Source organism: Leiobunum rupestre, chromosome 9 (assembly GCF_980474605.1).
Source record: "Leiobunum rupestre chromosome 9, qqLeiRupe1.1.hap1, whole genome shotgun sequence".
NCBI lineage: Eukaryota > Metazoa > Arthropoda > Arachnida > Opiliones > Sclerosomatidae > Leiobunum > Leiobunum rupestre.
In genome coordinates, this window is record NC_143392.1 from 36,050,737 (window position 1) to 36,074,880 (window position 24,144).

Below are 24,144 nucleotides of genomic sequence, written 5' to 3' on the forward strand. Positions count from 1 at the left end.
AGAGCTTCAAAATGGCGTCGACGTTGGAATAAGGTTGATTTTAGGGCGTACGAACTATTAACATAAGTAACATAATAAAATATGATTTTTTTTTCTCCTGACGCTAATTTTTCTGATAATCGTACGTTTCACCAAAGACCATATAAATCATTATGTGGGACTAGTGCTGATAACTCTCCACAAGCTGTTACCAGTCTTTTGGAAGTATTAGGTAACTGTGCCCTAGAAATCACCACGGACCGCCTATTTGAAAGATTAACCAAGCCTTATCGAAAAGATCAGAAGTAAAAATACCGTTTAATTCAGCAAAAATAATGATAAATTATTCCAACTGAACATAAAACTGACTATTATAAACATACCTTTCGTTTTAAAAGGTAGCTATTTTTAAATTTCAGTAATCTTTTCGTAACAGACTATCATAAACCGAAATCGATCAGCGCCATACTTATTGTATTACGTTACTTATGGTAATAGATATAAAAATGGGGTATACTCCAAAAATACCCCTCTTAACCACCAAAAAAATAAAAATTACATCAAGTCGGGAAAATGTTGATATCTTTGGCTGAGTATCAGTGTTAATATTGCCCGTTAGATATTGATCTGATACTTAAGGCTAGTCGGTAATACCAGAAAATTATACCCTGGTAATACAGATATAGTGTTTCTATAAAACGTAAAAGGTAAAAAAAATTATACAAGCAAAATGTCATTACATTTTTGTTATTGTTTAGGGCATTGGGCTAGCTAGATTTTTTAGGCTTTGTTTTTAACAATTTATTTCGAAACATAATTTAATGTTAATATTTGCGAAAAAACGTAGGGCCTTTTAAAAGTGGTATTGCTTAAATTTCTCCCCGAAAAAAAGCTTTTTTCCAACATAAATTAGCGTATTATTATAAATATCTAAATATTACACTATAAAACAAAAGTCCGCAAAAAACCCAAAAAAAGGCCTTTGTGATTATGTATTTTTTTTCTATGGTAATGTAAAGAGTTTGGAAGCACCAAAAGTTTTTCCTTTGAAAATGTAGCTGCTTTAATCGTTATGAGTTTGTTTTTAACGTTTTGAGGCGATGTTTTGTCGATATACAGGTGTTGAGAGAGTGAGTGATAACGGAGGGACGGGAGAGGGTCGCGGGAACTGGGATTAGTGTCACGCTAAGAGACCCAATCGGCTGATTTTGGCTGACAGGAATGTGTGCAGAGTGAAGACGAATTGCTTCGGACACTGAAGCATGTCGAACTCCTGTTGATAGAAAAATTATCATTTTATTAAAAGTTTAGCGACTCTTCAAATTAAAACATTTTGTCTCTACAATAATTCCTTTTAATTACTAACTTAACAAAGACGAAGTTTAAAGTTACAAAGGACTGTTCACAAACGAAAAAAAGGCCAAAAACCCCCTCGTAGTAAAGATAATCAATTGGAAAGCCCCGCCTTCGAAATTACATCACAAATACTCAAAACTACCTTCATTATAATCTTAAAATTATTGAAGTTAGGATTGCCAATTTTTTCAGATTTAAATTTCCTGACTTTTCTAGATTTTTCCTAACTTATAAATCCATATTAAAAGTTCCCAACTTATAAATCCATATTAAAAGTTCCCAACTTATAAATCCATATTAAAAGTTCCCAACTTATAAATCCATATTAAAAGTTCCCAACTTATAAATCCATATTAAAAGTTCCCAACTTATAAATCCATATTAAAAGTTCCCGACTTATAAATCCATATTAACAGTTCCCGACTTATAAATCCATATTAACAGTTCCCGACTTATAAATCCATATTAACAGTTCCCGACTTATAAATCCATATTAACAGTTCCCGACTTATAAATCCATATTAACAGTTCCCGACTTATAAATCCATATTAACAGTTCCCGACTTATAAATCCATATTAACAGTTCCCGACTTATAAATCCATATTAACAGTTCCCGACTTATAAATCCATATTAACAGTTCCCGACTTATAAATCCATATTAAAAGTTCCCGACTTATAAATCCATATTAAAAGTTCCCGACTTATAAATCCATATTAAAAGTTCCCGACTTATAAATCCATATTAAAAGTTCCCGACTTATAAATCCATATTAAAAGTTCCCGACTTATAAATCCAAATTAAAAGTTCCCGACTTATAAATCCAAATTAAAAGTTCCCGACTTATAAATCCAAATTAAAAGTTCCCGACTTATAAATCCAAATTAAAAGTTCCCGACTTATAAATCCAAATTAAAAGTTCCCGACTTATAAATCCAAATTAAAAGTTCCCGACTTATAAATCCAAATTAACAGTTCCCGACTTATAAATCCAAATTAACAGTTCCCGACTTATAAATCCATATTAACAGTTCCCGACTTATAAATCCATATTAACAGTTCCCGACTTATAAATCCATATTAACAGTTCCCGACTTATAAATCCATATTAACAGTTCCCGACTTATAAATCCATATTAAAAGTTCCCGACTTATAAATCCATATTAAAAGTTCCCGACTTATAAATCCATATTAAAAGTTCCCGACTTATAAATCCATATTAACAGTTCCCGACTTATAAATCCATATTAACAGTTCCCGACTTATAAATCCATATTAACAGTTCCCGACTTATAAATCCATATTAACAGTTCCCGACTTATAAATCCATATTAACAGTTCCCGACTTATAAATCCATATTAAAAGTTCCCGACTTATAAATCCATATTAAAAGTTCCCGACTTATAAATCCATATTAAAAGTTCCCGACTTATAAATCCATATTAAAAGTTCCCGACTTATAAATCCATATTAAAAGTTCCCGACTTATAAATCCATATTAAAAGTTCCCGACTTATAAATCCATATTAAAAGTTCCCGACTTATAAATCCATATTAAAAGTTCCCGACTTATAAATCCATATTAAAAGTTCCCGACTTATAAATCCATATTAAAAGTTCCCGACTTATAAATCCATATTAAAAGTTCCCGACTTTTAAATCCATATTAAAAGTTCCCGACTTATAAATCCATATTAAAAGTTCCCGACTTATAAATCCATATTAAAAGTTCCCGACTTATAAATCCATATTAAAAGTTCCCGACTTATAAATCCATATTAAAAGTTCCCGACTTATAAATCCATATTAAAAGTTCCCGACTTATAAATCCATATTAAAAGTTCCCGACTTATAAATCCATATTAAAAGTTCCCGACTTATAAATCCATATTAAAAGTTCCCGACTTATAAATCCATATTAAAAGTTCCCGACTTATAAATCCATATTAAAAGTTCCCGACTTATAAATCCATATTAAAAGTTCCCGACTTATAAATCCATATTAAAAGTTCCCGACTTATAAATCCATATTAAAAGTTCCCGACTTATAAATCCATATTAACAGTTCCCGACTTATAAATCCATATTAAAAGTTCCCGACTTATAAATCCATATTAAAAGTTCCCGACTTATAAATCCATATTAAAAGTTCCCGACTTATAAATCCATATTAAAAGTTCCCGACTTATAAATCCATATTAAAAGTTCCCGACTTATAAATCCATATTAAAAGTTCCCGACTTATAAATCCATATTAAAAGTTCCCGACTTATAAATCCATATTAAAAGTTCCCGACTTATAAATCCATATTAAAAGTTCCCGACTTATAAATCCATATTAAAAGTTCCCGACTTATAAATCCATATTAAAAGTTCCCGACTTATAAATCCATATTAAAAGTTCCCGACTTATAAATCCATATTAAAAGTTCCCGACTTATAAATCCATATTAAAAGTTCCCGACTTATAAATCCATATTAAAAGTTCCCGACTTATAAATCCATATTAAAAGTTCCCGACTTATAAATCCATATTAAAAGTTCCCGACTTATAAATCCATATTAAAAGTTCCCGACTTATAAATCCATATTAAAAGTTCCCGACTTATAAATCCATATTAAAAGTTCCCGACTTATAAATCCATATTAAAAGTTCCCGACTTATAAATCCATATTAAAAGTTCCCGACTTATAAATCCATATTAAAAGTTCCCGACTTATAAATCCATATTAAAAGTTCCCGACTTATAAATCCATATTAAAAGTTCCCGACTTATAAATCCATATTAAAAGTTCCCGACTTATAAATCCATATTAAAAGTTCCCGACTTATAAATCCAAATTAAAAGTTCCCGACTTATAAATCCAAATTAAAAGTTCCCGACTTATAAATCCAAATTAAAAGTTCCCGACTTATAAATAAAAATTAAAAGTTCCCGACTTATAAATCCAAATTAAAAGTTCCCGACTTATAAATCCAAATTAAAAGTTCCCGACTTATAAATCCAAATTAACAGTTCCCGACTTATAAATCCAAATTAACAGTTCCCGACTTATAAATCCATATTAAAAGTTCCCGACTTATAAATCCATATTAAAAGTTCCCGACTTATAAATCCATATTAAAAGTTCCCGACTTATAAATCCATATTAAAAGTTCCCGACTTATAAATCCATATTAAAAGTTCCCGACTTATAAATCCATATTAAAAGTTCCCGACTTATAAATCCAAATTAAAATTACCCGACTTTTCCAGGAATTCCAGGTTTTACCGATACTGTGGCAAACCCGAAATATCTTTCAAAATTAAACAAATTTATTTATTGTTTTACCTCTAACAAACTAATTATACTATTATATATGATAAAAACAAGTGATAATTTAGGTTCCGGCAGACAATCATGATAATGTAACGTAACATTTCAGAGACCCCTCCCCAAGGAAACATTTAGTAACGAGTGTACCAAAGACCAAAGAGTAAGCTTTGAATTCTTCATATTCCTTTAACGGCAGTATGAACTTAAATATTTCTGGTAAAACAACGAGTTGTGTCACCAGGTTTAATATAAGCTAGCGGTGATTGGCGCTAGTTACGTTAATAACAAAGTAGCGCGTGTTAGGGGACGATTTTTCGATTTATTTCCTTCAAAGGGTCACAATAACTTGTAAAATTCGGCTCGAACTTTAGCTAGCTCCTCCCCTTCCGTACGACCTTTGTGAATTTTCCAAGTCCTATTTACTAAACTAAAAAGCGTTTTCAATTCAGGCTACTCTAAGTTCGAACCAGATTTGACAATGACTTATCAAGGCTCTTAGTTCGTAACTATCATTTAATGGAGCTATTTAGCAACACAAAAACCCCTAATTCAGTGACCCTAGCATCTAGGAGCATCCCACACAAGGAGAACGCAACACGTCAAAAGTCGTGCATTTTCTTGTGTACATTTTTCATTGGTAAGACGCTTTAGCGCCTGCTGCCGCCTGAAGGGGGAAATTCGTTAATTCCCCCCGTCCGTAAAACGTTCAGCGTAAAGGTTCGTCCAATGAAATTTGTACACAACACTGCGTTAGCGGGTTTAAAGGCTAGCTGCGTTCTCCTTGTGTGGGGTGCTGAGTTTGTTGCTCCTAGCTAGCATAATAAGACGGTGAAATAATTCCAACGGCTTTCCGCCCTCTAAACGTTTTCGGAACTGGGGGGTAGCCTCACCGCTTCGAGACTATTTGTCACTGAAGTCATTTCTGCCATTTTTCACGTCTATTACGATTAATCTCAATTAATATTTTGTATTATAATTTAACGAATAGTTGATTTTATAAAATGTCTTTTCGCTTGCCCAACTTGTTGAAATGTTGCCCTGGAATAGTTCAGCCAATGCCTAAGAATGAGATCATAAACTCTTTAGTGGGAGAGAAAACGGATCCACAGCTGAAGCGGGGAGGCAAAATTTCAACAAGATGGCCAAGGTTATTTTATAAAAAGAACTATTCCAAGGCAAATTTACTGTTAAAAAACAATTTTGTCAAGCTTTTATTAACGAAGTACAACGGTCAGTTTACTTAGATGGCGCCACGTGCTCCACGAGGAATTATGATTTATCGCGTTTTCCATTTGATTGTTCGAGATTCGCTCCGAATCTGTCTGACGTCATAGATCTCGCCCCAATCGACCGCAAATGAAACATACCATAAACATATTCCCGCGCTTTGTGGTTTTTCGTCTGCTAGTAATTTGAATTTTCGCGTCTTGGTTTGCCATTTTGCCAAAATATCTTAAAGGAACACGCAAAAATTTGCTCCGATATCGATCCGTTGATCTGTCGAAATCGGCAGATCAGTTTTGGGGCGATCTCGGAGCACCCGAGACCGGGAAATGGAACACGCGAAACTTGATCAGAGCGTTCTAGAGCAGTCAAATGGAAAACTCTCTTAGTTATTTGTTACTCGATGACAGTCAAAAATTATATATTAGTCAGGTAGTAGGGGTTTATTGCTCAACAACAACACCATCTGTTTCCTAAAATTTACATCTATCGAATTGCAAACATCACCAATGACTTCTTAAAAACGTGGGTACAAACAAATTTGATAAAACAATTGCCAAAATACATTAATTTCGTATCTGTAACTTTGATAAGGAGAACAATAGTCTTTTAAGCCGTGCTCTTGGCTCAATACAAAACCGCAACTCGTGCGCCAAATACTGGGCGCCGCCATTATCGTACAGACAACCAACGAGCAAGCCCTCTACCGCAGAAATTTCATCCCCCCAAAACCGGTGTTTTCATCACCCTCTCCGTAGACGGTAATGGCGGTCGATTGGGAAGGCGCGTTTAAGTTTCTATAATGCTAATGTTTTTTTCGCTTGAAACACGTACCACAGCAGGATCCCTAATACAATTACACCGGGAAAACATGGTAATGAATGAGATGTAATTTTGAGCGGAGTAATACAGCCGTGATTAGGTGTAACCTTCCGCGTTTTGGCGGAAAAAAGAGTGCCCATTAAAAACGAGAAGATACATGTTTCATTTTAAAGTCATAGACGAATATACGCATAAATAAAATCTGTTCAGCGATTTGCATAGAAGTAGTAATACAGAGAGCCAGGACATACTTGTAAATGCGTTGTATTTTAAATTTATTATGAAATTTTTAAAATTGGGCCAATTACCTACCTGTAAATTTAACTATTCCAATGACTATAGAGTGCTTTCGTCTGATACGATTTTGAAAACGTCCCAGCTGTAGTGTTAATGACAGTTACCGTTTTTTATCAATAGGCAAATTACATTGGTGACGTCGTGAGTTTCGAATTGAAAGCACTATATAGACTTAATATTAACAAGAATGTATTTATTTATACCTAGGGAGAATGTCTATGTCGAGACGGTTTTTAGCCTTTCTCTCAATCCACCCGTTGGTCCCCCCCAGTACGCTCCTCCACTTAAAAAAAGGAATAGTCCCGGTATTTCATTGGCTGCTTAAAATTTACGTATTCAAACGCCGGTGACGTTTTGTCTCCCCCCCCCCCCCCCCTGCGCGAGACGGGGGTTAGGCGTTCAACATGCCCGGCGATTGTCGCAACATAATCATTCTTCCTAATAATAAATAAATACATTCTTGATATTAAGAATTGAGAAAAACAGGGATCGCAAAGTTTTAAAATTGCGATATTGAGGTACGGTGAAGATATTAATTTTGTTAAAATAAACACCGCTAGTATTTTTTTCCACGTATTCTCGGACTAAAAGTGTACTCTTTTTAATCTAAAACGTTTTATACGCCTGTTCCATGGATGATAATTATTACTCCACCCCATAAACTATTCGTTTGTTCCGGAGTAACTTTAGCTTTACAAATAAAATATGTGACTATTTTATTCAGTGACTCGCGCAGTGATGCCAGATTGAGGGAAATTTAAACGGGAAAATGGGAAATCCGACCAAAAATTAGCTAACACTAGGGATATAATTATTTTAGCTAACAATTTTATTGAATTAATACAATCATAAGTATTTGGTTTGATTTGATTTTTTGGGAAATTTGGAAAGTTGTCTGCTAAATAACTGGCGCACAGGAACAAGTCCGAACGACTTTTCCCCGCTCTACCCCTGTACAAACTATACTGGTAAAATTGTTCACAGATTTTAATCATTACGAGATGGAAATTTTATTGTTCTTTTTGTTGAACCTAGGAGCAACAAACCAAAGGAGAGCGCAGCTAGCCTTTAAACACGCTAACGCAGTGTTGAGTACAAATTTCATTGGACGAGCCTTTACGCTAAACGTTTTACGGAAAGGGGGAAGACAATTTCCGAATTTTCCCCATCCGACGGCAGCAGGCGCTAGCCGCGCTGAAGCAAGGATTCTATATTTTTAGAAGGATAGGAAGTGATGGCGCTTTCGCGCCGGGAAGAAAACGCACGACTGCGCAGTAGCTCCTTCCAAAAATTACCCAGCCAAGGTCCAATATCGCTACCGTGAAGGCGCCAAAGCACATTTCGGCGTTGAGCGATTTGGCCTTGGGGATGAATAAACGCGGTTAAAATGACGTCACTCTTTTGTAAAACTCCACGCTCTTCCCGCCAAGCCGGTAATACAGGGGAACCTAGTCACTTCCTATCCTTCTAGAAATATAGAATCCTTGGCTGAAGCGTCTAGAATGAAAAATCTACACACGAAAATGCATGACTTTTGACGGGTTGCGTTCTCCTAGTGTGGGGTTTTTGATGTTTTGGAAAACTAGGGAAATTTTTGTTCAAAAAGGGAAATTCCATTTTCGCGACCTGGCATTACTGGACTGGCGCGCATGCGCGTAGGGGAAAAAAGGGGAGGGGGAGAGATAGATAGAGAGAGAGCGCGGCATTTATTGAAGAGCCGTTAAAAATAAGAGATACTAGTGGTCGCACCTTTTCTCCATCCTCGCCACCAAAATCCAGCCAAAGGGTATTCGCTCCGTCATCCGCGGACATCCTTAACCGGTCAAACGAATGTTTCCACAAGACATTCACGTTGGTCAAGGTACTTCCTCCCACATTATTTGACCCTCTTAAAAGAGTAAAGCCTTCTTCGCAGTGAATGACTAAAACACATTCTTGACCTTTGTATATACAAGCTGAAAAAAAAATAAATCGCATTAGGATTTTATTAAATTTCATAGTAGATCATGGAAACTGCAAAACTGATTAGTTTAAAAACGATAGTGGTAGTGGTTGGGGAAGAAACGACGGAAAAATGTTTGCGAGACAATTTTTTTCTCCATTTATTCCTCCTCCGCATAATTTCTAGGTTTTTACATACAGTCACAATTAGGGATTTGTGTGTATTAGTTTAACGTACAGTGTAGCGGCCGCCGCCGCCTCCATAACTGTTCAACCGTTAAAGTTAAAGGAGTAAATGATACGTCAAATGTAGGGCATTACATGCCTTCGATTAAATAATGTTCATTTCAGCGATATTTTGCCTGTATATTTTTTAAATTAAGTTAAATTTGATTGAAAGTTATATTTTTGTTTAAGCCTTGACCACTTTCCGGTTTTACCTCGGGTTTTACAGTAGCCTAGACACAGACGCCGCGAAATTTTTACCGACGGCAGCGATCCCCTGATTTTCCAACGGCGGCGCAATCGGCGTGCGCCGACGTTTTTGTGAAATTTCGTGCAAAATAAAGTTTTATTTGCACTACCATAAGTGGATCCACTTACAGTATGGCACTACCAAAGTAATAATTGAAATATGATAAAGAACTACATTTTTGTTAAAGCTGCAAAGAGACTGATATCAACGGAAAATCTGGTAGCCCGGTTAAAAAATATTATAAACCGTCGGCACCGAGAAAACATGGGCGGCGGGCCGTCCAAAATCGTTCGGCTGCGGCGGCGCAAAAAAAAAAGATCGGCGTCGGGGTCTATTTAATAGTTGCATCAAAACATTTTAAAAGCTGTTTTTAGCCAATCTGCGGCACACCAAGAACGCGCGTACGCACGCTCATATATATAGTTATTAAATACAGTTCTATGTCGACGTGGAACTACTAGTACGGATTGGCGTTCATTTTCGGTCTTTTTTGATAATGGTAAGAGCGCTGTAGTGGACCGGGTGAGATATAGTTGTATCTGATTATTCTTTGTGGTAAAGTTGTTGTTAATGCTTAAGACACTAATTATGTTACGGGACAGGTTTATTTACTTATTATATAGTTTAAAATTGGTTCTGATTCCAATGTAATTGGCAAGATATACTAATACATTGAGGGGGGGGTGAAGTTTAAAGCGATTCTGTGGTCATTTAAACGAAATTGTTAGCCTATAACATCATGCGCCGGCTTCTTGCTTTTAGAAATGAAGTGCCATCTGCTGATATTGTAAACTAAATGTGTGAAAAACAGCGCCATCTGCTCACTAAATGTGAGAGGAAATAGGAGTGTGTGGTGCGAAGACCCCGCTGTCATAGGCACCAAATAAATATCTTTCTTATTTTGAAAAAAAAGACATAAAAACGTTCTAAGGCTGAAGCTTTCAACTGTTGTACACTTGTACAGAGATAATTTTGAAGAAGCGGAACTTTCATATATTCAATTAAAAACTTAGTACATCAGGGTTGCCACAAAATTTTCAGATTCAAACTGCCTGACTATTCCCTGACCATTTGAAGAGATTTCCCCTGACTTTTTAAGGATAACTTTTTATTTTATATTTAACTTTTATCAGAAGTTAATAAATTTAAATTCAGTTAAAACGTTGTTGCAATGTTGAAACAATTAGCCTAACTTTCAAGGTAATAAATAATAACCATAGAATTTGTGTCAAAAGAAAATTGAAGTCCCTGACTTTTTACAAATTCTTAAAATTCCCGGACTTATCCCTGACGAGTGGCAACCCTTTACATAGGTGACCAATATTTAAAATACGCAAGGAGCCTATAGTGCATAAAAAAAGTTGATCATGCCCAGAGTTTAATGCATATACTGTTCAAGGAGAGACAACAAAGTTATTTGGAGATAAGAGTAATGGCACCCACTTTTAAGACTACCAAAATTTCAAAAATTTCATGACTTTGAAGTCAAAGATTTCAAAAATTTTCGTGACTTTGAAGTCAAAGATTTCAAAAATATCGTGACTTTGAAGTCAAAGATTTCAAAAATATCGTGACTTTGAAGTCAAAGATTTCAAAAATATCGTGACTTTGAAGTCAAAGATTTCAAAAATATCGTGACTTTGAAGTCAAAGATTTCAAAAATATCGTGACTTTGAAGTCAAAGATTTCAAAAATATCGTGACTTTGAAGTCAAAGATTTCAAAAATATCGTGACTTTGAAGTCAAAGATTTCAAAACATGAAATTTGATTTTCTAAAGACTTCTTTTCAAAAATCTTTATAGGAAAAATATGACATTTGTAGAAGTTTCATATGATTTTATCAGGTTATTTAGAATATCAAGAAAAATACAGAATACATTCTGTTGAAAAATTACAGAAAAATATCGGTTTCAAATACTTATAAAATGAAAACTTCTGGTTTTCAGGAATTGGATCAAAAAATTTTTGGCTTAATTATGCGGGACAAGATAACCAAATTACATTCCCTAATTATAAACGGAAAAAAATTTGGGCTTTTAAGTTTTAATGACTACTTCCTCAAAATTTAGGTTCCTACATCTACAGCACTCTCTCAAAAGATGAAAGACTAAAATAGGAAAAAAAAGTAAAAAATTCTTACCAAAGCTGGCTTCTTTGACATCATAAGCGGCTGAATGAGCGCAATTAACTAATGTTCTGGCCCACGTTGCTAGATCTCTGTGCGTTTCTACTCTCATAACGTGCGTTTCCACTCCCTGTCTTGTAGCAATTCTTAACGAGAATGTTACGATATCTGTGACACCTGGAATGACACAAACTGTGCCATTACGTTGTAAACTACCTCCCATAATTTGTTGAGGGCTCCCGAGGCCCATCGATGATGAATGAACAAGTCTAAAAAAATTGCACATCATCTTATAAAACAAGCTATAACACAGTATATAGAACAAATTAATACCTAGTGTGTATTAACGAGAATGTATGTACTGGAACAGCCCAAGCATCTTTGGTCCAAGGAACTAGATCGTAAAACAACAGATCCCTATCAGTAATTGCCATAAAAACAGGCCTCCATTGAACTACACCCAATTCATCATGAACCTGAGATAAAGAAAAAAATAATTTCTAATTAATATAAGACAGTAATAAAACGTTAAAGATTAAAATGCTAACTTTTTCTGACAGCCATCCCATGTGCTTCAGTTGAGCGTCTTCTAAAACATCAACCAACATATGATTTGCTTCGATAATAGCTTGGCTCATCAGTTGACTATGAGCTACGTGAACTGCGTTGAACCAGGCTGAACACTGTATACTATCGGGGCACCTTAATACGCATGTCTTGCTACAGTCGGGGGAACGTATTTCGAAGCAACAATTATCTGGGTCCTTCATATGCAACAAATATGACCAATTAATTATTAAAAAACTTTTTTTTTCAAGGAAAATTTACCTGATGCGTGAGATTACGAGCTATGTGACACAAAAGTAAAGGAACATATCGCGTATCAGGTCTTGTAATTCTATTTGACGTTTCTCTGCTGCCAGTTAATAATCCCCCTTGATGGAACTCCCAACCAATATCCGCTAAGAGTGTAAATTTCCTAAAATACGGAGTAACTTCACGCAAATATTTCACTGTCAAATACACAAAAAAAGAGCAAAGAATGACAATTAAGATAAACACCCAACACATTGGGAAGTGTTCCAAAAGATTTAAAAGATACATTTTTGCTAGTGGTTAGTAAGGGAAAAGTAAAAATAGATTTTTAAAGGCTCATTTCTCGCACATGGGACAACAAAAATGCTTAAAACCAGCAAGACAGAGGAATTACAAGAATTTAGGATCTGAAAAACCATTTTTATAAATTTTCAGAGACTGTATAGTGCGTAAAAAAACCCGAAAATTTTAGTACCTACCTAAATAATAAGAAGAGATCACTGTTAAAACCAGGTAGCAACCAAACGGATCATGCAAAATTTTTTTGAACAAATGGCAAATGGGATCCACAAGTCAGTTTGTTAACAGAAACATGTGTAAACAGTTAAAAGTGATATTAATGGGGCTCGATTTAGTTTTGATGGTTACAGATTCATAATAAACAATCATGCGTATTTTGAGGGTAACATAAAAAGCTAATGGAAATTAAATTAAACACCAAACGATAGCAAATTATATTACAGAAATATTAATGCAAACATGCGGACTAAAGATTAAGCTATTATTTACGAATGTTACCTTCCAATTTTACAACTTTTCCCGCACACTTCAAAGCCTTTACGGCTTGATCGTGAGTAGCTTGTTGCAAATCTACCCCATTGACCGACAATATAGAATCCCCAACATAAAGGCGTTCTGTCTGATCTGCTGCCATGCCTTTAAATATTTTACTTATTAAAATTGGCATGTTATTTTCCTGGCCCCCTTTGACGCTGATTCCAAGGCCATTATTATCTTGCTTTACAACGTTAACCACCCGTCTTTGGTTCGCGATGCTTTCCGGAATATCGAGTGGCATATCCAAGTCCGAATAACCGTTCGTTTGTCCATTTGGTAAATCGTAACTATCGTCTAAACTTATACTTAAACAATCTTCTTCCAAAGTGACTAATACTTTGTGCCATTGCTGTTGAACCAAAATTTCTAACATAGACGTTCTCGCAGCCATCTTGCACGGGAAAAAACACTTAAAAACGGCCTGACCGTAAACGTTTGAACTCTAGCACTATCAGAACCACGATACATTATCCAATCAAATGACTATGAACGTGTCTTACGACTAAAGCGACGTCTATCGAAGAACGGCAACGTAATTAGTTTTGTCAATTTTGGCATCGTCGCTAAGCCTTTAACATAAATAACGGTTTGAGTGGAATTATGAAAAATCTATTAACTTAAAAGGTATTTCTGAAATATTTGCATATTCGTTAACTCATTGGAAATATTTATTAACCATAAAAACAATGATTTTTAAAGTGTTTTTCAAGTTTCTTGTTACTTACAGCGAAGCCTTGGAGTTAGGCTTAACTCTATTTCCGCAAATCCGTTGTTTATAGCGCAGGTACTGACAAGGCCTAAATCCAAAATTACGGTTTAATTTTTATTCCTCTAATATTTTTTAGGATAAATATCAATTCCTTTCGTCTCTCTCGTTATTTGAACCACGAAATATGATTAGAACATACAGATTAAAAGTGTGAAATTGTTTTAACAAGTTGACAAATTACCGTCATACAGAGGGATGTCATTCGATGAAGGGTCCCATAGGCAAAACCATATTCATAGTCACTTACCCGCAAAACACCTAACAGTCAGTTTTGACCCGCCCATATCAACTTCGTTGAATCATGAAATGAATTTTCCTCCATTGGATTCTTCAATATACAAGCATAATCCAAACAGTGGTCTTTCAAAATGGAATCCAAATACTCCTCCCGGTCTACAAGATCCGCAACCTACACTGCCAGGTAAGAAGAAAATAATAATATATAGGATAAAATTTAGGTGAAACTGAATGTTAACCTAAAATATTTAGATCTCCCTCGAGTACCCATGGTAGACAATGTGCCAGTAGGGGTGACGTCTCCTCCAAATTTGATGTCAACACCCAGCCCCACACCTTTCATGTCTCCTAATTCTCAACAGAGCCAAAGTGGCCTCACCTTTGACCCAGTTCATGATCTCCCTCCAGAACTTCTTCAAATTGGGTGGAGGAAATTCTGGAGCAAAAGAGAAAACAGACCTTACTTTTTCAATAAACTTACCAATGAATCTTTATGGGAAATGCCAAGGCTCGGTGTAGTTGGTAATGGGTCACCTCATGTAAGAATGTTCATTCTAAGATTAGTACCTTACAGTGTCATAATTTTATTTTCTCCATTATTCTTTACAGTATGACCCTATCACTGACCCACTGGGAATTCAAATGCCAATGACTCCTAAAGATCCTCAAACACCTACCACAGCTCCACCTATGCATCCAATTGGTCCCCCTGTAGGTGTACCAAATGCAGCAGTACCGCCAGTTTTTAGGTATGTCAAATTTATAAAGAAATTGAATGGAAAATAAAAAATAAAAAATTTAGGGTTGGGGAAAAAAGGAGAATATCAGAGGAAGGTGTGGTTGGACCTGGCGTGAAACGTTTCATTTTAAATGGGCCCTGGGACTTAGAATTCCCATCTAATGTTACAATACAAGAGAGAACACCAACTCTTTTACCACCTCCACATCCCGACATAGAACTATACAGGACCGCTTTAGTTCTGAAACTAAGACATCATTACCAAGAAATGTGCCATTCGAGAGAAGGTAATATTTTCTGGGTTTTGTAATATCAAGGCTAATTTATAATTAAAATTAAAACTACAGGTATAGATGCCCCGAGGGAATCCTTTAATCGCTGGTTAATGGAGAGGAAAGTTATTGACACTGGTTGCCACGATCCTCTTTTACCCAGCAATTGCATTCCCGAAATTTCTCAATCCATGTTTGGAGAGATTATGAACGATATACCCATAAAGCTTATTAGGCCAAAATTTTCCGGGGATGCTAGAAAGCAATTGTCAAAATATGCAGAAGCTGCCAAAAAAATGATAGATGCAAGGTAGTAATAACGATACTCCAATAAAAAACTGTTATTGAACTGTTTTGTTTATGTGGTTGAAAAAAGGAATGCTACCCCAGAAAGTCGTAAAATTGTGAAATGGAACGTGGAGGATGCTTTTCAATGGTTAAGGAAAACTTTAAATGCTACTTACGATGACTATATAGTAGGATAATTAATCTTTAAAGTAATTTTGTATTTGTTTTGCGTATCTTACTCTCATCTACTATTTTATAAAGGAACGTCTCGCTCATTTGAAGCAACAATGCCAACCACATTTGATCGAGGCTGCTAAAGCGTCTGTAGAAGGCATATGTGCCAAAATTTACCATCTTGCTGCAGAATCCGCAAAGAAAATAAATGTCAAACATTGGGTTTTACTCAATACGCATGGAATTGAAGGTTTCTGATACAAATTTGGTAGGAATATAATATTAGATCAGTTTCTAAATCAATTAAAAATATTACAGAAATAACCGAAGCCATTTGTATAAATAATCCAAAGAAAGTCTTCTGTTATCCAGTTCAATTTGCAACCCCTTCTCCTAGATTACCACCTATTGATTTAATGACTGATAAAGAAGTGACTCTGTTACGTTATCGGGAAGATATTGTTAGAATAAATACAATTTACTTTCAAAAATTAGTAAGAAAGTTGCTTTAAGGCTTAAAAATAAAACAGTTCCAGAGTTTAATATACGTTATTTGTGTTAGGAGCAACTATATAGGTGGAGTTGCACGGATGACAGGAAATTTGAAAATTTTCTACCCAGAGTCTGGTGTATGTTAAAAAGATACCAGGTTTGTTAATTGAATAATTAATAGTTACAAAAATACTAATTAGGACTTTTTAGGTATTTTTGGGCCCTGGTGAAAGTCACAGCACCCAAACGTCCATACCAGTTTCAACTTTAGAAGCTTTGAAAAGGAATTTTGGGGTGACCTTTGAGTGTTTTGCCTCGCCTTTAAACTGTTACTTCCGTCAATATTGTTCCGCATTTTCTGACACCGACACTTTTTTTGGATCTCGAGGGTATTTAAAAGAAATAATAACTCTTCAAAAATGAGTCATTATTCAACTTTAATTCTTTTTTCAAAGATCATTCTTAAACTTCCATCCACTGAGTGGGTCATTCCAAGCTAATCCTCCTTATTGCGAAGAACTTATGGACGCAATGGCCACTAATATAGATGTAAAAATAAAATTAAAGGTTAATAAAGTAAAAATTGGTAATAAAATACTTTTCGATCGTATTCAGACTCTATTAAAGGAAGCTGAAGAACCATTGTCATTTATAATATTTTTCCCCGAGTGGAGAGATCCAGCACCATCAGCTTTGCTCAAACTAGAAGATAGTAGCTTTAAACGAAAACAACTCCTAATTCCAGCTTTTGAACACGAACTTCGACACGGATATCAACATGTTTGCCCTAGGTATTCTTATACATCAATACGATGGTCCATTTCATCGTTATTTATTCTTTATCTTTTAGGTCTGAAGTTAATGTTAGATCCGTAAATGGAACTCTGATATTTTTCCTGCAAAATGACAGTGGTTTTGTAAAATGGGGTCCGACAGATGAGAGGGTAGACGCTTTGCTAGAATCTTTAAAACTCGGAAAAGATAAAGATTTTGACACTCCAGCTGTTACTCAAATTCCTGTGGCAGTTAACTCCAGCCACGAGGCAGTTGCACCAGTAATTATTCCGCCAACGTGTGTGGTTGATCCTGCGGTGAAAGTACTGGTTAATAACTCTTCTTCAAGCGCGAGTGGTTCGAATAATTCATTTTTGAATACTGAAAATTCAAATCAAACTATCGCGACGAAACAATCTCTCGATCAATCGTTGATATCCAAACCGGAGAGTTAACTTTAGCGAAGTGTAGAAAAGAAATACAACTATACACGTAATACCATTCATCCTTTAACCAGAAGCCTGTTTTTAGACAAAAGAAAAGTGGGATTACAGTTTTTTACGCACATTAGAACTAAAAATAATAAGCACCAATCAAAAAATGATGCTGTATTGTCCGTTTGAAATAAGCAAAATGATTGTGGTTTTGAGATATCCACTTCTCTTTTATCATAGGCTCCTAGCATTTACATGATTTTAACACCCCGAGAATCCCACTAGATCTTTCGAGCAATACCGATAGTCTAGATGTTGTATATATTCAGGTGTTCAAAAAGTGTTTTTCAATAGAAATTTAAGTTTTGAAGATCGGTTGAATACTTATACACATTTTTTTTAAAGAATAACTAAATTTGAGTTATGACAATTACCTATCGCAACAGGTAACAATTCTTACTTTCATTTAAGCAGCAGCTATGCATGTTGAAAATTTGCGTTAATTTAAATTGGAAATTAAAAATTCAACTTCATTGTTTTTACCATTAAAAAACTACTTTATCATTTTAAACAAAAAATATGCATAAAAATGGTACTATCATGATATTCATGTTGGGAATACAAATGTGTAAATAGCAGCATTTATAGCAAACTATGGAACAAAAAAATTTTGTAAATACATGTGTATTTTACTTGTATAGATATTTTAAAATTGTGCGGAAGAAAGGTTTTTTTCTGCCTGATATTTTCCCCATTGTATATCTCCTATCACCCCCTTTCTATTATATATAAAAAATTCATTGACTCCTTTTTAATTTGCCTAGCTCATTCTTTGTTCAACCGTTCTTTCTGGTTCAACAAATTTTGGTCCAATAATAAAAAACCACAGTTTTATAAAATGAAGTACAAAATTATTTCAATTTTACCTATCCATAACGTCATAAGTCTATAATATTGTTTCATAAGTTTGTTAATTTGGGGAATATTTCACTGAGAGCTAGTAACGGAGTGCCGTCATCACAAGAAGAAAATCTCCCCCTAGTGAGGCGCTGTCAAAGGCTGGGTATGACGCGTTAGCAAGGGGAATATTTTACTAAGAGCTAGTAACAGAGTGCCGTCAACAAGAAGAAAATCTCTCCATAGCGAGGCGCTGTCAAAGGCTGTGTATGACGCGTTAGCAAGGGGAATATTTTACAGAGAGCTAGTAACCGTGACGTCATCACAAGAAGAAAATCTCCCCCTAACAAGGCGCTGTCAAAGGCTATGTATGACGCGTTAGCAAAGGCAATATTTCACTGAGAGCTAGTAACGGAGTGACGTCATCACAAGCAGAAAATCTCCCCCTAGTGAGGCGCTGTCAAAGGCTACATATGACGCGTTAACAAGCGGACATAAAACAGCGATGAAGCCTGTAATGCAGTCTGTCTTGTGAATAGCTCTCAGTAAAACTTGCACATGTGAAGAATAGGAAGTTACACTTATGTAATAATATTATACACTTATGATAATGTAATAACCAAACTAGATGAAAAACTCTAAAATAGGCGGTTCACGGAGCTCAATATTAGGTTAACATAATAAATTTGTTTGCCTAGAGAGGCTAGCTCTGATAACCTACAACTAATTTGTAAAATAAGTACAAAGGGAATTCTATTATATATACTTTTATCATAAAGAGACGGAGAACCCCTGTACATATAGAAATACATAATGCATACTTGGCAAGCGGAAAGTGTACCGCCGCAACAGTTCAGGTACTGCCACTTTTTGAAAGTATTTCAAAATTATCAGAAATACATTTTTTCGCAAAAACCAGGGAACATGACTTATTTATCTATTTGCTATTACATTCAACAAACATTGTATTTCACAAAGGGGACAAAAACCGTTTCAATACCAAATTACGTGGGATTAACTTAAGATTATATAGAATTCTGAAAAGTTGTCACAGAGGATTATAAAATTTTAGTGAAAAGAATTTTTGTAGTAAAATTGCAATTTAAAGCTTCTCACTATAATGTCCTTATGGTATACTTTTAATTACCGGATTGTTATGTTTAAATGGACTTTTAATTCACTAAAATAAGGATCCTAAGAAACAATTTTTTTTAAACCATATATCAACATTATGCAATTTTACGGTACTCGCATGCAACTGGTATCAAAAGTATAACAACGTCTTTTCCCAACATTATAGTAAGCCTAAAAAATGTATAAGCCTACTACGATTACGTTACTTTAGTTACTTCTAGAAAACATTTTATTATAAATTAAACTTTCTAACAAAACTCAAGTGTTAAAGACTGTTTAATGTAAAAATTATCACTAAAAACTTGCCAAAAGAAATTTACATAGGAAAGAACGAGAGAATAGTTTTAAGTCTCTCTAAAAAGTAAAAACCTTTAGGTCCTCACTACACATATCTGTCTGCCTGCCTTTCTTCTCAAAAAAAAAACCTATTTCTACATAGTTTACCTCTCTTTATCGTTAATTTTATGTACATACTGAATGTTTGTCTTTTTGATAACAAAGATGGCATTACTTCATTTTGTTTCAGTTTTTACCATCACAAATTTCTCAACTGCCATTTTGCAAACTAAGTAACTAATTTTTTTCACAGAGTATTTTTAAGAAGTCATTCATCTGACACATAAAAATAAACGTTATTTCACTCTGTTATGTAATTTGGCTTGAGGATAGGCTCCTCCCACGTTATGGGAATAGTTTGTTATAATGGAAAAGTAAAAATTTAGTACCGGTAACTCCTTGACAGAAGTAAATCAAAAAATGACAATCACGAAACAGATTCTGACAATTTCCTTTGTTAGACTCTGGAGTGTGAATTTTGTTTTGAGTTGCATAGTTTGGAGGGGCTTTTTTTTTAAAGATCATATTTAAAGTAATTTAAAGACCCACTAAAGCCAGTGTTCACAACATACGTGGAACAGGGTAAAGGAGAATAGGTAGATGCTGAAGTCTTTCCAAATTTCGTGGACTAGAGTAATCTGTTGCGCAATTCGAACAGATAGATTTGGATTAATTCGACACAGTATCAATATACCAGCGAGGAAAGAGTTACTTCTTCGAGCAGCCTAAAAAGTTAAATGTACGCTTAGCAAAGGTCAAAAAAGAAACGAGACTAATTAAGGCTACCTTTTTGTTGAGCCTTGAATAAATTAATATCCCAATCTCCATTGAGAATAGTGGAATCAAAATGGACTATGTAAAATATAAGAGGAGAAAATTACAATTTGACAAAATCCATGTAGATTTTGTTGTATATAGATTTTTACCTCGTAAAAAACTGTGCCTGTATCAAGAAAAAGCCAACATCGTGTGACAAAGGCTAGCGTAATAACCAACCATGTTCTTACTACTGAGAGACTAAATTCGTATATTTGTAAAGTGTCCATGACCAGCTGCGTGCAGCTATTTCTTCGATGAGAATCTGATTTAGAGCGACAGTAAGACCGACTCTCTGTGTCGGATACTTTTTTAGGGAACTCATAATCTCTGCAGATATTTGAGGAACCAGCTGTCCCAGAGCGTGTTACGTTATTACCATTTACATTTGATTGAAAACTCGAGTTAGAAAAATTACTCGTAGTTGAATTATACTCGCGTTTTGGGCTTGGCAATCGTGTTTCATAAGTTTCGCTCAAACTGAACCCATTTTCTATTACAGACGTATCATCATCTTCACAGCTCAAATTATCTGTCACTAAACATGGTATTTCTTTTGGACTTTCAGGTACGATGTTTAAATTACCATTTCCTAAAAGTTATAAAACCAAACTTAGGGGGTCAATCTTAATTTTCACAGACCTTTCCCTAATTACATAAATACAATACAGTAAGAAAACTAAGAATTGTACAGCCACAGAAAAGAAAATCGTCCAATCATACATTAACCAAAGCAAGCAACCACAGACCAAAGCGTAAGCCTTGGTCGTATATTTTAAGCAATTTATTCAACATAACTCGTATTTCTAAGAATCTACGAAATTTCCGAAAAAGAGGACTACTTACCGAATATCTTTTTCAAACGGGCTTCAGAATTTTCCAATATTTTCTTTCTTCTAATTTCTCTTCTAAGCGCAGCATTTTCCGCCATTTTTTTGTCGAACGTCGACTTTTTTAGAGAGCCAGGCTGCCAGCTTTAGGCTGCTAAGGCATCAGAGCCAAACACCGCATGCCAGGACACGGCCAACTTAGATCACGCGTACCGCGCTTTAGCGGCCCCATAAATCGCCTCGCATCTAATGTTAATTTGCGTGTATGAATAATCCCGATAGGGGCGCTACATACGACCAAAAAACTACTATCACCAAAGGCGGGGAATACAAGCGAAATCACGGAAAAAATGTTTTTTCTTCGGTTTTCCACTTTCCTATTTAGAAAAAACAAGGTATAGTAAGTTAAACCATCTTTTTGCAATATATTTACCTATGTATAATTCATAATTTAAAAAAAAATATTACCTTATAAATATTAAATGAAGAAAAAGAGACGCGTTTTTTACGCGAAGGCGCCATATTAGAATACATAGTTTTGAAGGCTGTAAAGGTGTTTAGAGCGTTTTGACGCGTAAATAATGTATCTCTTAAAATTTATAAATCTTTAATAATAACAAATATTTATTAATAGTATATATATAGCAAATTCACGAGTTTATAACCCTTCTTAGGTAGTATTTTCTGTAAATCTAATTAGTTTTAAGAGTAAGAATCTTAAAACTAATATAATTGAAGATAAAAGATGCTTAGGTACATCTTTCGAACTAAATAGGTAAAAGATATATGGTCTTCAGCCTGCATTTCAAGGAGGATGATTTCTGTTCAGGTTTGTACCTTTATTAAGGAAACATTTTCAGTCAGATAAAATTACAAACCAGCCCTTACTAAATATACAATATTATTCTAGGTTTAAAAAGACGAAAGCTTAAAACTTGTTGAAACCTAAAATTATAATTTATTGCGCTTATAATATATTTTAACTTAATATTATTTAATAAAAAAAATGTTAAAATAATATATTTACGCTGAAGTTACAGTGAATCTTCTTTTCACTTTTTGTTTTATTTATTTATTTACGTGTGTTTCAAGTATTAAACAATAATATTATGTTGCTGGCAGCATCTAGAAGATGTTCTTGGTTTCTGTTTAACTCATTTATAATTTTTAAACACTGTTAAAAAATTTGAATCATGAAAAAAATATTATACTATTAGTTAGATATTAACCTACATTCGGTTTAATTCAATGTTTTTTAAAATTTATTTAAAAATAATTGTTTTTAGTGGATTTTTCCTATCTAACTAAAGCTTGGTTTCCACCTATGGTTTCCACCAACGCGCGTAAGAGCGCGTCATAATGTAAATTTTTTGTCGCGCGTAAGAACATTTGCACATTTCAAAGCTGAGTGTCGCTTTTTGACGCGCGCTGGTGGAAACCAAGCTTAACGTTAAATTTTGGTCGTAGCGAAAGCCTGGTGGGAAAATATATACACGGTAAATTCAGGCGATTGACAGGGCCGCTAAAGCGCGGTACGCGTGATCGAAGTTGGCTGTGGCCAGGATTAGCACTTACTAAATAGTTGACTTCCAGATATTTAGGTTTACCAAGGATAAAATCCTGGGTTTACCAAGAGTTAACTTCAAAATTTAACTGGAATTGATTTTGCTTTTTTTTAGGGATTGAAAATTGTACTCATAATGTACAGTAGTTTCTGCGATTACTGCTCGATCATCTTTGGTACAATGAGAAAATATTAGATATATATTTGGTCTACTACAGACTTGGAATTAGCGGGAGTCTTGGGGCCAATGGCTCTTAATAAAAATCAGTGGGCTCTTAAAATAAATCATTCGAACGGGGGTTGCGGGCCACCGGGGCTCTCAATTTAATTAAAAAATATGTATTAAACATTTTACGGAAATTTCTGGAACATGATTTGTACGCCGTTTTTGAAACTCTGTTTTCCTACCCTATACGAGAGCGGGATCTAAAGTTACAAATGATTATGTGTGATATTATAATATACTTGCTTGTTTTAAAGTTAATAAATGTTATGTAAGTAATGTAACCAATTTTTATTTTCCTATTTTCCCTACCTAATTTTAAATTCCCCCCCAATTCCCCCCCCCCCGCTTGGGCCAGTGGCTCTCAATACGCGATTTACGAGGTAACCGCCCCCTTTTTGGAGGCTAGTGCTGTGGAAGCTACCGGCTTCGATGCACCGACAAGGAATGTCAGCCAATGAAAAAGGCGTGCCGACATCTTATGACGGCGCCCACAGAAATGCTCTCGTAAATCCCGTATAAAAATAAACTAAAGGGGGGTCGGGGGCATAGAAATCTCATAGGTAACTAGAATGCTGCCGTGTAACTGGCAAATGGACCAAACGCCGTGGCAGACGATAGCCAGATCTCAGCCAATCAGAGCTCAAAGAGTGGTTCTGCCAAGAATTTAATGTCACCAGAGAGAATGACGTCACCCATCTCCCACTACAGTAGCAGAATCAAGAAGGATTATTATCCTCCTTGGCGGAACCACTCTACGGCCTCTCATTGGCTGAAGGTTCAAAATGAACTGGCGTCAAGCTCGGCCGTAGGCGGCACCATTCTAGTTACCTATGAGATTTCTATGGTCGGGGGCCCCTTAAAAAATATCACTATTTCCAAGTCTGGTCTACTATTTCAATTTTAAAATAGTATACTGCGAAAAATAAACTCCAGCGCCATCTATTGAAAATTGCTTATATTAAAAATAT

General features: G+C 35.1%; 3 protein-coding genes across 6 annotated transcripts; 1 reads left to right on the plus strand and 2 right to left on the minus strand.

Moving 5' to 3' along the window:
- Nucleotides 1–411: 411 nt before the first annotated feature.
- Syn1 (Syntrophin-like 1) lies at nucleotides 412–13,653 on the minus strand. 3 transcript variants are annotated; one of them, XR_016474144.1, is made up of 9 exons: nucleotides 13,156–13,653; nucleotides 12,837–12,857; nucleotides 12,370–12,554; nucleotides 12,090–12,305; nucleotides 11,875–12,017; nucleotides 11,557–11,810; nucleotides 8,749–8,954; nucleotides 921–1,252; nucleotides 413–670 (listed from the first exon to the last, which is right to left on the minus strand). XR_016474144.1 is itself a non-coding variant. In XM_090159530.1 (8 exons), the coding sequence occupies exons 1-8, from the start codon at nucleotides 13,583–13,585 to the stop codon at nucleotides 1,160–1,162; spliced, it is 1,548 nt and encodes a 515-aa protein (XP_090015656.1). In that variant the 5' UTR covers nucleotides 13,586–13,653; the 3' UTR covers nucleotides 412–1,159. The 3 variants fall into 3 exon arrangements, 2 of the variants coding, with proteins under 2 accessions (XP_090015656.1, XP_090015657.1); XM_090159530.1 differs by having other exon boundaries at nucleotides 412–1,252; XM_090159531.1 differs by lacking the exon at nucleotides 12,837–12,857 and having other exon boundaries at nucleotides 412–1,252; nucleotides 13,156–13,652.
- A 72-nt stretch (nucleotides 13,654–13,725) lies between these two features.
- Nucleotides 13,726–18,256, plus strand: Pcif1 (Phosphorylated CTD-interacting factor 1). Of its 2 annotated transcripts, none has more exons than XM_090159528.1 (15): nucleotides 13,726–13,818; nucleotides 13,894–13,978; nucleotides 14,040–14,384; nucleotides 14,453–14,739; nucleotides 14,810–14,949; nucleotides 15,003–15,226; nucleotides 15,287–15,521; nucleotides 15,588–15,687; nucleotides 15,761–15,923; nucleotides 15,992–16,167; nucleotides 16,236–16,322; nucleotides 16,376–16,554; nucleotides 16,621–16,714; nucleotides 16,781–16,956; nucleotides 17,016–18,256. In XM_090159528.1, exons 3-15 carry the CDS (start codon nucleotides 14,159–14,161, stop codon nucleotides 17,392–17,394), a joined length of 2,466 nt encoding a protein of 821 aa, XP_090015654.1. In that variant the 5' UTR covers nucleotides 13,726–13,818; nucleotides 13,894–13,978; nucleotides 14,040–14,158; the 3' UTR covers nucleotides 17,395–18,256. The 2 variants fall into 2 exon arrangements, with proteins under 2 accessions (XP_090015654.1, XP_090015655.1); XM_090159529.1 differs by having other exon boundaries at nucleotides 13,922–13,978.
- A 787-nt stretch (nucleotides 18,257–19,043) lies between these two features.
- LOC149927305 (uncharacterized) lies at nucleotides 19,044–21,534 on the minus strand. The gene is made up of 4 exons (XM_090159189.1): nucleotides 21,403–21,534; nucleotides 20,667–21,148; nucleotides 20,527–20,592; nucleotides 19,044–20,465 (listed from the first exon to the last, which is right to left on the minus strand). Exons 1-4 carry the CDS (start codon nucleotides 21,485–21,487, stop codon nucleotides 20,289–20,291), a joined length of 810 nt encoding a protein of 269 aa, XP_090015315.1. The 5' UTR covers nucleotides 21,488–21,534; the 3' UTR covers nucleotides 19,044–20,288.
- Nucleotides 21,535–24,144: the final 2,610 nt, after the last annotated feature.

What these genes read in the sequence shown, in the direction of transcription:
- Syn1 (XM_090159530.1), bottom strand. Translation starts at nt 13,585, where the DNA reads ATGGCTGCGAGAACGTCTATGTTAGAAATTTTGGTTCAACAGCAATGG. An exon ending in GATCTCTTCTTATTATTTAG is followed by an intron (nt 12,555 to 12,836) that starts GTAGGTACTAAA and finishes TGTATTTGACAG; the next exon opens with TGAAATATTTGCGTGAAGTT. An exon ending in TGGGATGGCTGTCAGAAAAA is followed by an intron (nt 12,018 to 12,089) that starts GTTAGCATTTTA and finishes TCTTTATCTCAG; the next exon opens with GTTCATGATGAATTGGGTGT.
- Pcif1 (XM_090159528.1), top strand. Translation starts at nt 14,159, where the DNA reads ATGTCATTCGATGAAGGGTCCCATAGGCAAAACCATATTCATAGTCAC. An exon ending in AAAAAAATGATAGATGCAAG is followed by an intron (nt 15,522 to 15,587) that starts GTAGTAATAACG and finishes GGTTGAAAAAAG; the next exon opens with GAATGCTACCCCAGAAAGTC. An exon ending in CTACTTACGATGACTATATA is followed by an intron (nt 15,688 to 15,760) that starts GTAGGATAATTA and finishes TATTTTATAAAG; the next exon opens with GAACGTCTCGCTCATTTGAA.
- LOC149927305 (XM_090159189.1), bottom strand. Translation starts at nt 21,487, where the DNA reads ATGGCGGAAAATGCTGCGCTTAGAAGAGAAATTAGAAGAAAGAAAATA. An exon ending in CCGTTTGAAAAAGATATTCG is followed by an intron (nt 21,149 to 21,402) that starts GTAAGTAGTCCT and finishes TATAACTTTTAG; the next exon opens with GAAATGGTAATTTAAACATC. An exon ending in CAGGCACAGTTTTTTACGAG is followed by an intron (nt 20,593 to 20,666) that starts GTAAAAATCTAT and finishes TATTTTACATAG; the next exon opens with TCCATTTTGATTCCACTATT.